The sequence below is a fragment of the Centroberyx gerrardi genome, chromosome 22 (genome assembly GCF_048128805.1).
Source record: "Centroberyx gerrardi isolate f3 chromosome 22, fCenGer3.hap1.cur.20231027, whole genome shotgun sequence".
NCBI classification, from domain to species: domain Eukaryota; kingdom Metazoa; phylum Chordata; class Actinopteri; order Beryciformes; family Berycidae; genus Centroberyx; species Centroberyx gerrardi.
In genome coordinates, this window is record NC_136018.1 from 6,861,536 (window position 1) to 6,873,991 (window position 12,456).

The 12,456-nt window shown below is 40.5% G+C and overlaps 2 protein-coding genes across 2 annotated transcripts; one reads left to right on the top strand and one right to left on the bottom strand.

The window, feature by feature from the left end:
* The first annotated feature begins 104 nt into the window (after positions 1-104).
* Positions 105-5,061, top strand: LOC139924102 (fatty acyl-CoA hydrolase precursor, medium chain-like). Its single transcript, XM_071915035.2, has 13 exons — positions 105-156; positions 295-493; positions 827-965; positions 1,188-1,321; positions 1,735-1,888; positions 2,007-2,111; positions 2,191-2,292; positions 2,936-3,076; positions 3,295-3,375; positions 3,599-3,740; positions 4,071-4,220; positions 4,317-4,389; positions 4,520-5,061. The coding sequence occupies exons 1-13, from the start codon at positions 105-107 to the stop codon at positions 4,695-4,697; spliced, it is 1,650 nt and encodes a 549-aa protein (XP_071771136.1). The 3' UTR covers positions 4,698-5,061.
* Positions 4,903-8,018, bottom strand: LOC139924115 (uncharacterized). Its single transcript, XM_071915055.2, has 8 exons — positions 7,890-8,018; positions 7,554-7,644; positions 7,199-7,273; positions 7,047-7,112; positions 6,499-6,627; positions 5,743-5,820; positions 5,492-5,611; positions 4,903-5,049 (listed from the first exon to the last, which is right to left on the bottom strand). Exons 1-8 carry the CDS (start codon positions 8,003-8,005, stop codon positions 4,903-4,905), a joined length of 822 nt encoding a protein of 273 aa, XP_071771156.1. The 5' UTR covers positions 8,006-8,018.
* Positions 8,019-12,456: the final 4,438 nt, after the last annotated feature.

Here is a 12,456-nt window from a genome sequence, read left to right on the forward strand (position 1 = left end):
TCTGTCTAAAGGATATAACTATCGGTGAATGTGAATGGGGTTTGTCTTTTGATAGACCGGAGAATATTTCCATGCCTTGTATCAGGTACAAGGATCTGTCCACTATGGCAAAGGTTCTGCTCAACCTGTGCTTGACTGTGATGCTAGCTCAAGCAGGCAAGTATGACACAATCATAAAACAAAGTAAACCATGAAAATCTCAATCTAAATTGATCTGAATTGCTAAATTTGGAAAGTATGTTGTTGCAAGCAACTATGCAGCTGTGAAAACAGTGTGTGTTTCTGTTTTTGTAGAGAGCTCCGGCCCAGTCGTAACCCTGAAGACTGGTAGTGTGCGTGGTCACTACAGGAGAGTGAGGGGCACCGATCAGCTGGTGGAGGAGTACCTGGGCGTCCCCTTTGCCCATCCACCCTTGGGACCTTTACGCTTGGCTGCCCCGCAACCAGCTGAGCCCTGGGAAGGGGTGAGAGATGCCACCAAAATGCCTAACATGTGAGACATTGGCTCTGGTCATTGGAGGATGTCTTAAGTTTTGGGGTTGCTGGAACGTTTATTTGCTGCCAATCAGTTGCAGTCTGGGATTGTAATAAAAACTGAACTGAACTGAAACTGCTCCAGCTTATAGGAAATTAGTTTCCCCTGAGGCAGGACGTTTCATCAGACAATAACCTTATATGGATAGCTAGCCTCAGATATGTTTTCGATTTGATTTACTCATAAACCAATGATGCTTCACTGTAACATCTAAGTATAACGGTTCAGTCTCCCTGTTTGGTCATGTTTCAATCTATCACACCAGACCTGCTCTCTCCCTCTTTATGGAAGATGTCCACAGGATAGGACGTCTATGGAGGCCTTCTGGAAAAGCTTTCCTGTGAAGTACCCATCAGTAGAAGTGTCTGAGGATTGCCTTTACCTTAATGTGTACAGACCCACTGGAACTCCTTCTGGAGACAAACTACCGGTTAGTGTACATGCACACACACACAGATTCAGCTAAATAGCCAAAAATAGAAAACTATGGTAGTGCTGGGCAGCTCCATGGTGTGAGTGTTTGTAACTGAATGAGTGTGAAACTGGGGTTTGCTGACAAAGAGCATACAAGCTTAGTAAGTCTTTCCTGGATAAACAAAGGTTGAAAAATAACCAAATCCATGGTTACAATAGTGACAGATGTTATGTTCAGGTGATGGTGTGGATCCATGGAGGAGGCCTGGCTGCAGGAGGAACCTTCCAGTATGACGGCTCGCCACTGGCAGCCTATCAGAACGTGGTTGTGGTTGTCATTCAATATCGTCTCAGTATTCTGGGATTCCTAAGGTATTAGACTGAAATGCATCTAATATTACATTGATTATTGTCAATTTGGATATTACACTATATTTTTCCTTGCTCAGTGAATTGCTTTGTGTGCTTTGGCAATGGGTAATATTCAAGGGTGGAAGTAACTAATTACATTTACTCATGTTACTGTAACTGAGTAGCTTTTTTGTGTACTTGTGCTTTTTTGAGTAAAGTTAGTACATTTTCACTGAAGTATTGCGCTTCACTACACTTCACTTCACTGCTTTTTTACTTTTACTTAAGTCAATTTTTACACCAGTACCTTGACTTTTATTTAAGTAAACTTCTACTTGAGTAGGATATTTTAGTACTCTTTCCACCACTGGAAATATTGGTGTGATAGCACCGCTACTCAATCAAGTGACCACTGTTTGCTTGTTTTTGATAAGTACTGGAGATGAACATGCCCCCGGCAACTGGGGCTTCCTGGATCAGATAGCCAGTCTTCAGTGGGTCCATGACAACATAGAGGCCTTTAATGGAGACCCAAACTCGGTCACCATCTTTGGACAATCTGCTGGTGGCATCAGTGTCTCGATGTTGGTGGGTATGAAGGGAATTCTCTAGGTTTACTATATGCAATACTGATTTATTTATCTCATTCAGGATGAAATACAAACGTTTGCAATTTTTCCAACAAATCCCACATCTCCTTGGACAGGTCATGTCCCCTTTGGCTGATGGGTTGTTCCATAAAGCTATTGCCATGAGTGGAGTTGCACCACTGGAGGCCCATTACACCAACAACCCACTGGCAATGGCCAAGGTACCAACATGTACAGATAAAATACTCTGAACCACTGCTTTCTTCACAGCTGATTTCATATTCAGTTTCCCTCTTGCAGATGATAGCCAATTTGACTGAGTGTGATGACAGCAATAATGAGAAACTTGTCCAGTGCATCAAAGGCAAGTCTGAGGAGGACATGCTCAGTGCCATTAAACAGGTAGGCAGCTGCAGTGTATCTCAGGTGGTCCACACTGCTGTTTGATTTTTGCTTATTTACATTGTTGTATGTTGTTTGTCTTTAAATTGTATGTTGGTCATGATGCTGCTTTCTTGGCCAGGTTTCCCTTGGAAGAGATTTTTAATATCAGTGGGACTGCCTGGTTAAAGCTGCACTTGGCAAGACTTTCATGTAAAAATACACCTGTCTTATCAGCCTAAATCTGGAAGAGGGAAGAGCGTCCCATACCTCCTACCTGAGATGTACTGTAGAGTCACCTTGTTTGCCCAAATTAAATTCTGGTGTTGGTTATGTTCAGTTATGGGAAGTCTTCTCCACACACAGGAAGTGAGAATTGAAATTTGATCTGGACTAACCAACGTTTGATATTCTACCTCTCTCATCCATTTGGTGATTTTTGGCCGGTTGGTAAACATGAGCATTTTGTGTGCAGCTTACTGACATTGTGTTACCTGATTTCTGGGTACTGAATTCCTTAAATGTCCCTCAGTTACCTCTCGTTGCCATTAGGGGGCGCCAACATGCAAAATTGCCTACTGCAGCTTTAAATACAGGTTAAATAAAGCAAAACCAGTCAAAGCACGTGTAAAGAGCTCTTGTGAGAAGTATATGTGTGTTTCAGATGAAGGCGTTCTTGGGTCCGGCTATCGATGGCGTGTTCCTGAAAGGTCCGCCTGAGGACATTTTGAAGAGCAAAGAGTTCCAGAAGGTTCCTATGCTCATAGGAGTGACCAACCATGAGTTTGGATGGATTCTCCCTCACGTAAACCCTCCACACCCTCTAATCTATAAAGCATGTCTGTGGTGTATGTATGCATATGTGTGTGTGTGTGTGTGTGTGTGTGTGTGTGTGTGTGGGAGTGCGTTTTATGTGTGCTTTTATGAAAAATAAGCACTCATCTTGTATTCCCTGTCTGAGAATTCAGTTCATTTTTAGTTTCTTCATAGCTAACATGTCCACTTAATTAAAGACATAATTAGTTTTTAGGGCCCGCTGGATGGAGTGAAGGAATGGAGCAGCAGGCTGTGATATCAGTGATGGACATGTTCTTCCCCTCCCATGTAAGTGGCCACTGTCCCACTTAACATGACATTTCTAATTCACCGCCTGTAATTACTGAAGTGTATGAGACTCAACACACATACTGTTCAATGGTTTATAGTCAAGATAACTAAACAAGAAACAGGAGAAAAATATCTCAACAAATTCACTAGATATCTAGAAATTATTGTTTTTCTTCTGTTCTTCTAGTCCAACCTCTACCCTCTGTCCCCTCTCTCTCAGGCTTCAGGTGGGAATGAGCTAATATTGGAAGAATACCTCCAACATGACGACTCTCCAGAGAAAATACGGGATGCTTTCACAGAGATACTGGGCGACATGGTGCTAGTTCTGCCTGTCCTAAAAGTGGCTGCATACCACAGAGGTGAGTAGGCCTATATATAATAAGACATTACACCCAGAAAGTCATGGTCATTGATTACACCTGTTTTCCTTTAAATAGGTTAGGCCTATATAGACTCTCTACACTAGGGGCAGTATCTACAAATCAAAACATTCACATCTAAAACAACAAACAATAATTACATTCATTCTCACATAGGCCTACATAAGCAAAAAAAAGACCTATTTCTATTGTTTACATCGTTCTATAGGACTACTTCGTATTTCACCCACATATATAAGCTGTACAAATGGAAGTCACATCAACATAATATCATAAACATGACTGTATCAATACCTTTCTCTTAAACAGATGCAGATGCACCTGTGTACGTATACGAGTTTCAGCATTCACCGGTGATGCACAGTGAGACGAGACCCAGCTTTGTCAAAGCGGACCACTTTGATGACGCTTTATTTTTCCTCGGGGCCTGCTTTTGTACCGGGCACACTGTAGTCACAGGTACTGAAAACAGGAGTGTCCCTCATTCATTTCGACCCTTTGATAAACATTATCCATGTCAATAGTCTCTGGGCCCTAAACATTTGTCTCCCAAAGGACCTGTGACTGAAGAGGAGGAGGAACTGAGCAAAACTGCCATGGCGTACATAGCAAACTTTGCACACACTGGGTAGAGTATTTTATTTCACGCTGTGCCTCTTTTTCCCCTGGGGTGCTGTGTAGACTCGAGGGTCACCGTTGTATTTTGTTCACAGGCCGTTAAGCTCATTTTATTCTTGTGTGTTTGCTTTTCCTCATAGGTCGCCCAATGGGCCCGGACTGGTGGATTGGCCTCAGTACGACCGCAACGAAAACTACCTGAACCTGAACCTGCAGCAGACAGCGGGCCAGAGGCTGAAACAGAACAGAGCCCACTTCCTCAATGTCGTCCTGCCTCATAAACTAACAATGTCTCACCCAGTCAACGATGAGCTCTAATGTGTTGAAGTATATTGTACCAAATTGTTCCATAAAGTGCATCAAGAGATTATTAGGCAAAAGTAAATTATCCATACACTTATAATATAGATTCTAAAACAATCTCAGGAAACTTCTCGTTGGGTAATAACTCAAACACAAAGATCGAGGAGGCCATTGAGTTAATAACTCAGTTTCACAGTCTGATATCAAAAGTGTAGCCTATTTATGAATGAGGTTTGTGTCGTTGAAGTTGGCAGCAGTGCTGGGTGTTCGGGGAAGCTCTACGATGAGTGTTGCCGTCCCGGGTCGGCTGGTCGGCTCGATGTGTGCAGGTACATTTACGGACGGGTTGGGGTGATGATGGAGTCGCCTGGAAAAAGAGACAAGCTACGCTGATGAATCGATGCTTTTATGTATCCTGAACCAAAGATCTCAAACCATTACCCTGTATAGCTTGAATCAATAAAGCACTGCATAAACACTGCCAGAATTAACCCAACTAAAGGTATGTTTTCATGATGCTGTAAGGTGCTGCTGTGACTAAAATTGTTCACCTAATAGCATATTGTCACTGTCGGGTGAAAACCTCATATCTCCAAAATGTACAATTTTGAGGAACTATGAAAAACAGCCTTGATTATAGCTTGACCATCCAGCATTTGTGAGTTTATACAACAGATTTTGAAAAGGTCATAGAATTTTCTCATCCAAGGTTACAAGGTTTTCACAGGACAACAGAATTATGTTATGTTACGTTGAATGATCCATAAGTCTCTACCAGCAAGCACACAGGCTCCAGACATGTACTGTACCTTGAGGTTATGTAGCTCAGTGTTAACTATTCTAAACCTCCTCTCTAGTTCTAGATGCTTCCCCTTAAGCTTCTCCCTGTCTCTCCGCTCCTTCAAAAAGTCTTCTTTGTAGACCTCGGCCTGTTGGCGGACGACAAGGAAACAAGATATGAGGATACTAACGGGAATGTGGGAGACTGTTTGAATGAAGCTATTACAGACAACAAAGGATATAGTGAATAGAGATTCCATGTAATCTTAACAAAACCTACCTGATGTTTCCAGACTTCCTCTTGTGTGTCACTGCCCTCCCCAACAGGTAGAGGGGTCTGAAGTGCCTCCTCCAGGGCCTGAACAACCATATTAAAGGAGCAATAACAATATTGTTACAGAGCTGGGTTAGGACCATTCATGAACTGAATTGAGAATGCATGGTAAATTCCAATTCAATTCATGGAGTTGGAATTGGAATGTCACCCAGCTCCAAGAAAACATAATTGGAATTGAATTGAACAGAAAAAAAATCCATTAAATTCCACTTCTAAGAGAGTTTGTCTTGACTTGCTAACAGTATGAATCAAACATTATGAATCAAATAAAAGACAGTTCAACAAATCAAATACATTCAATCATAATGTATGTGCTATGATTACATGTTATGCATCAAATTCCACCTGAAAGGTACCTTTAACATTTTATGATATTCAGTATTGATAATATATAACACTATGTGTAATATCAGATATGTGGTAAGAAAAAACAAAAAAACATGGAATTTCACAGAATTTCATTGAATTAAATTAAACTTCCCGGAATTCCAATTCAATTCTAATTCTGTTTCTTGGTTTTTTTCAAATTCCAATTCCAATTCCTCAGTTGAATTGGAATTGAGAGCACAAACATTCAAAGTTAAGTGCGTTGACTGTTATATGGAAGTGTATTGAAGCTAATAACTAGTCACTTATTGATTGCATATCCATGTGACTTAGGTTTGTAACGGTAAATAAAGCCAACATGTCATGACTCACCTTATTGAGTCGTCTGATCTCCTGGTGCTGATGCTGCCCTCTCCTGGTCAGACTGCTGTTCTGCGCTCTCAGCCGCTCCGCCTCCTGCTCTGCCCTCAGTAACTCAGGAGTGACATCACCGTTTCCACTCTTCGTCATCATTTTCCCATCAGAAGATAACACAGTGGGTACAGAAATGAATTTATTAATCATAATACACAGTTTACAGCTTTAATCCAATGAAACGCTTTTTAACTTGTATTTGGGGTTAAAATCTCAATGCTGCATTTATCCATGTACTCTCTTTATTTTCTTTGATTGTGTTGAATTTTAAATCTTTCCCTAATGCACTGTGCTTTTCTCCTCCTTCACATATCGCCTCTTCAATTTGACTGTGGTCATGCTGATGTAATTTTTGCCCCCAGATTTAAGCGTTACGTAATTGAAGGAAAGGAAACTTTATGAAATTCTACTGAATTTAAAAACAGCTGGGATGTATTTCCTGGACATATTGTGACATGAATGTACACTGTTAAAATAAAATAAAAGTACAATTTTGTTCTCCTTACCTTCTCTTTGTAATACTGTACCATGGTCTGGTACTCTTTGGCCCATTTCTCGTTAATGGAAAGAAGCTGAGTGAGACAGAAAGATCATGAGCCTCTTAGGTCCTAAAGGTGTTTTGTGATGAACACGAATTTCGGTACTGAAATTGACTCACCTCTCGTCTCTGCTCCTCCAGGATTGCTATCTGCACTTTCATTGTGCCGTCCCTATTGGCAGCAGACATTTCTGACTAGAGCAAATGAGAGAAAAAAAAAAAAGAGGAACTATTCAAACGCTGTATACATCCATCAGCAGCTTAACGTGTGTGACTGTATGGGCAGTAGTGTAATATACTATGTCCACTGACTTCCTTTTACACATTTCTGGAAGTTTTCCTCTAAAGTGTTTCCAGTAACCCAAAGAACGAGGTCACTTCCTGAGCAGAGTTGCGGTTAGGGAATGAGACAGAGGCAGAGAGGCGGCGTGAGAACGAACGTCACAGTAGGAAAAACTCTTTCTGGCGTAACTACCTGCGTGTCTCCCAGCAGTCTGTCAGGATGATCCACTGCGTCTGCATGGAGCTTCTCTCTAATGGAGCGGTCCGGCTCTACACCCTCACACCTGATAACAAATGACTTACATTAGGGTTTACAGCAGTTTCCCCCCCCCCCAAACCACACAGGCTAATTCAAATCCCCAGTTGATTACTTCAATAAAAGTAACATTTGGCATTATTGAGCCATTCATAAGTGCCAGAAAGTCTCTAAATCATAAGGAGAGATCTGCATACAGCATTCGATTAGAAGTAATATCAAATTCAGGTACAAACAGAATACTGTAGACTATGACAGGATGTTTTGATTTACCTTTCTGTATTCGGCAGTGATGGATACAGTCTGTCGGTCTGTTTGTTGTTGCTCTCTGTGCTCACCATGGCAATTCTGTCACCGGCCTGAGATCTCTCCGTAGGCGGCCTGTCCATTATATTCTCATGTAGGGACTGTCAAGACAAGGAAGAGGACAAGTCTCAGAAACTGGAAAGAACAGAATCGCACAATCTGTGCAGTACCCTTTTTGAAAAAACCTTACGCACAACATCGGCCCACAGCGTGCCGGATTATCCCTATAGGGCACGAGTGTTATGTTCTCACCATTTGATCTGAGTGGGCACTCGGGCTTCCCTGCTGCCCACCCCAACATATAGGCTTTACCGGGGGTTTTCAAATGTTTTCAGACCCTCAAACAGTCATATACAGGTTTCATCAGCTTATATTTATGACCTTTTAAGACCTTTTTAATGCCAGTTGGAATGGAAAATAAGACTGATGTCGTCACTGAAAACATGAGAGAATGAAAACAACTGTTGACTGATCAGAAGATAATCTGTATGACTGGTTTAATATCACACCAGAGGAACAGCTCACCAAGAAACCACAACATTTTTAATACTTCTGAAACTGAATCTAAGACTTAAAATGCTATATACTGTATTCAAGACCACTTAAGGCCTTGACTTTAAATAACATAATTTAAGACATTTTAAGACTTTTTCAGGACTTGCAGACACCACTGACCCCCATTTGAGACTGAATCCCAGGGTCCAAACATGGGAAGATTTGTGTTGCTGTTGATTTAGGATTGAATTGTAGAACTGTCTACTCTGTATGTGAGGAGATAACAGCTGTGAGAGTGAAACCTGATTCAAACATTCATTATTATAGAAAACTGTTTGGGTAGGAGTGCTTCCTGGACTCAGAATTAAGTTTGTTTGAGGTACTCTTTGGATAGGGATACATGTAGCCACAAAAATACAAAAATACAAAAAATACTCCAACGCACTCTCTTTAAACCAATTAAAATGCCTATATTGTCATGGCATGGTCATTCATTATTATAGATTCCCTGACTGGGATCATTTCTAGTGAATTAAATTATAGGGAAATCAAACTACTAATTTAGCTGTGGAACCCATATTATTACAAATTATTCAATGTATAACTACTAAAGATAGTCAAAATAGTATGCAGATTTATTATTTAACTTTATCCACATATGAACCCAGGGTTTTGGGTGTCCTTGGTGATCTGGGCTCCCAGGACATATGTGTCCTGAATAATCCAGGTGTGGCTGACAGTGTCATATACCAAACAAATATCATATATCATATACCAAAGTGCAAAGAGCTTGTGGTTAGATCATGGCTATCATTGGAGGTGTGGGCGCTTCTAAAAACTATACAGCCAATAAAAGAAACAAAACACACACAACATATTCTAGAGAAAACACTCCAGGCTACATTATTAGGCCTTAATTGAAATGGCATAGGTTTAATGTTTATGTTTTAAAATATAAGTAACTCACCATCTGACTTGTTTTGAAGTGCTTGTTCTCGCGTGTATAGCTTCCACAAGCTGAGGTGTGAAGAAGTGTCTCGGTCTGCATGTTAATTATAGAGAGAGGATCCCGCGTGACGTGCCACCGCCGGGCGGCACGCCTTTCATAGATATCCAGTCAGTCACCTGCGGGATTCCCTCCGCAGGGCCTGGTACCAATATACATCACTCTGGGCTGCCTGCTGACGGCCTTTACCGAAGGAAAGGAAAGTACAGGCTGTAGCAAGTTGCTCAACACCTCGACCAGTAATAAACGGAGCGTTATGTATGAACGGCTGACTAAGAGAAACTAAACCACCGCACTGCAAAAAATGACGAGCATGGCAAGGGGTTTTGGTTTGTTTCCAGACTTAAGCTTATTTCTGGATTTTTTAGTAAAGGTTTTTGCACTTCAATAAATGTAATCAAGACATTTGCCTACCGAAAACTAGTATCCAACAATAAATGTTAGAAGGACGTTATACAAGTTCTATATAACTTATAAGTTATAAGTATGTAGTATGAATACAACAGTGATACCGTATGTAGTATGATGAGATCACTGTAAACTTCTATAGGCTACTACAGACACACATTAAGTCCCTTTAGAAATATTATAGGATGTGATTTTCACTGTTTCAAATGTGAGAAATTGTCTTAAAATTTAATTTATTGAAAATAGCAAAATTAGGGTTGATATTAAGTGTGTCATTTTATTTTATTATTATTATTATTATTATTATTATTATTATTATTATTATTATTATTTTGGCAGTAGATAGCCTGCAATTTCATGTCAGCAACAGGATATAGCTACCAACCCCACTGTGTGCGAATATTTTGAGCACATTCACATCCTGGGTGGGCAAATTGAACACAGCAAGAAGAAAAGATTTTAACATTTTAAGTCACTATAATATCGAGCAGTCCAGAAATCAAAACTTATGGGGAAATGACACGACATGAGCTTATCATTTTACACAATCTTCTTGTGCTCTCTATTCTCAAAGGTGTTGACTCACAGCAGCCTTGTTTCAGGGAAGAAAGAGAAGGGAAACCACCCCGCTGCCCGGCCCCCAGTAACCGGCAGCCAATGCAGGTGACTCAGCAGAAAAGACCGGGTGGGTGCAGCTGGAGGGAAACCACGTAAAGACCGATCTGATTGGCCAGACGGGGCGCTCGAGACACAGGAAGTCTATAATGAGCTTGTTGATTGATGAGGATTTGTACAAAATCAGAAATTATGACTTAGTTGAAGTCATTTGGTAGGAGGGTTCCTTTACTTTTCCAAACAGTGTATTGTAAATTATTGGGAAAATAGCATTTTTGTTTATTACATCATGAATAATTAATGAGGGCCTCTGTGCCTCACTTGTAGGCTATGTGCTGAAACTGATATTCAGCATGCTTTTGTTTACTGTGATCAAGCTGGAAAGCTTTGAAAGCACTGTACTGAGGAATGTGTTTATCATTACAAAACCTGCAGTTTTCAATTTGTTAGAGTGTTGAGGCTGGTTGTTATTAATGTTCGTGTTGCTGCTGGTCCGTATAGCTGAAGTTTCCCTATAGCTGAAGTTTCCTTTCTCCTGCTTTGTTGGAGTTTCCCATGGCTGTACAAAGCTGTGGAATCTCACACTTAACGTTAGCAGATACAGCCTAAACTGTAATTAGATTGCAAAAGTAATTAGACACTTGGCATCAAAATGGGAAAACACAGTTTAAGAAGTGATATTGTGGGTTTCACAGTTGTGTTTTGGCAGTGAGCGAGCGATCAGTCATACATCGCCTAATCAATGTTAATTAAATTTCATTTCACACGAATATATCGTTACATTTGCACCTCAGATGTACTAGAGCTATCAAACAATCAATTAAAAATGACAAGTGATGCTTGTTGTGAAAGGAAATTTTTATTTTTGTACCAACCAGGAATAAAACTTCTATTTACTAGATGATGACAATGTCGGAATACTGTTGCAAAAAACAACACACATGTTGATTTTTATATTTTGACTAAATTAGCATTAGTTAGCTATAATGCTAATGTGTCAGAATTTCTTTCTTTTTTTTATTGTCAGTAAGTGGTCATGTATTCTAAGATGCTGAGACTGAGTTCATTACAAAACCATGAAAACATAGGGTCTGATAGTTGCACATGAATTAGCATTTTAGCTATGTAGCCCCATTCACACCTAGTCATTTGTTTCTTTCATGTCAAATGATTAATTAATTTGGTAAGTAGTGTAATAAGTGAGATAATGTACAGTGAACCAGTCATAGTGTAGGTCCTATACTACAGTCAATGGTTCCCAAAGTGGGGCCTTGAGGGGTTCCAGAGGGTCTTTAGTCCTTAGCAAAATGAAATAGTTCAACTTCATTTTCATTTAGCAACGTGGGAGGATGATGACTGTTCATAGGTTTACTATGTAATTTATAAAGTCATATCTAACAAGAACAATCTTGTCATATGGCATTTCTTGGGGACACAATCTTGTCATATTGGGGTCTGTGGTCTAATGCTCAACGCTAATAACACCTGCTACACTGTACTAACACACACTGCTACGGTTCTTTTGGTCAGATCGAGATCAAGAACAGATGTTGTGGTCTGACTAAAGGGGGCTTCTGAATGTCATAGTGTAGCTGTGTCAAGAGGAGCCAGCTGCTGCTCTTCCCAGCACCGGCCCTCAGCTCGGCTTCTTACGGGACTTGTTGTGACACAGCAGCAAGTTATTAGAAAGGAAAGAGGAGGCACGCGCTGCTGTACTGTACAATCATCTTCCTTCCTGACACATATCTTCACACTAAAAACCTCACACATGTAGCCCACTCTCTGTCTCTCTCTTTCCCTCTCTCTCACTCTCTCTCTCTCTCACACACACACACACAGCTTTAGTTAGGTAACTGGAAAACTTGAATGACAACAAATTAAGGCACTCTTAAACAAAAAATATAAAAAATGACTTTATTTTTCATTCATTCATGACCATGGCATTCATGATCTTGGACAGTGGAGGGTAACTAACCTAGATAACTTAGTATGGCTAGTTTTCCTTACTGT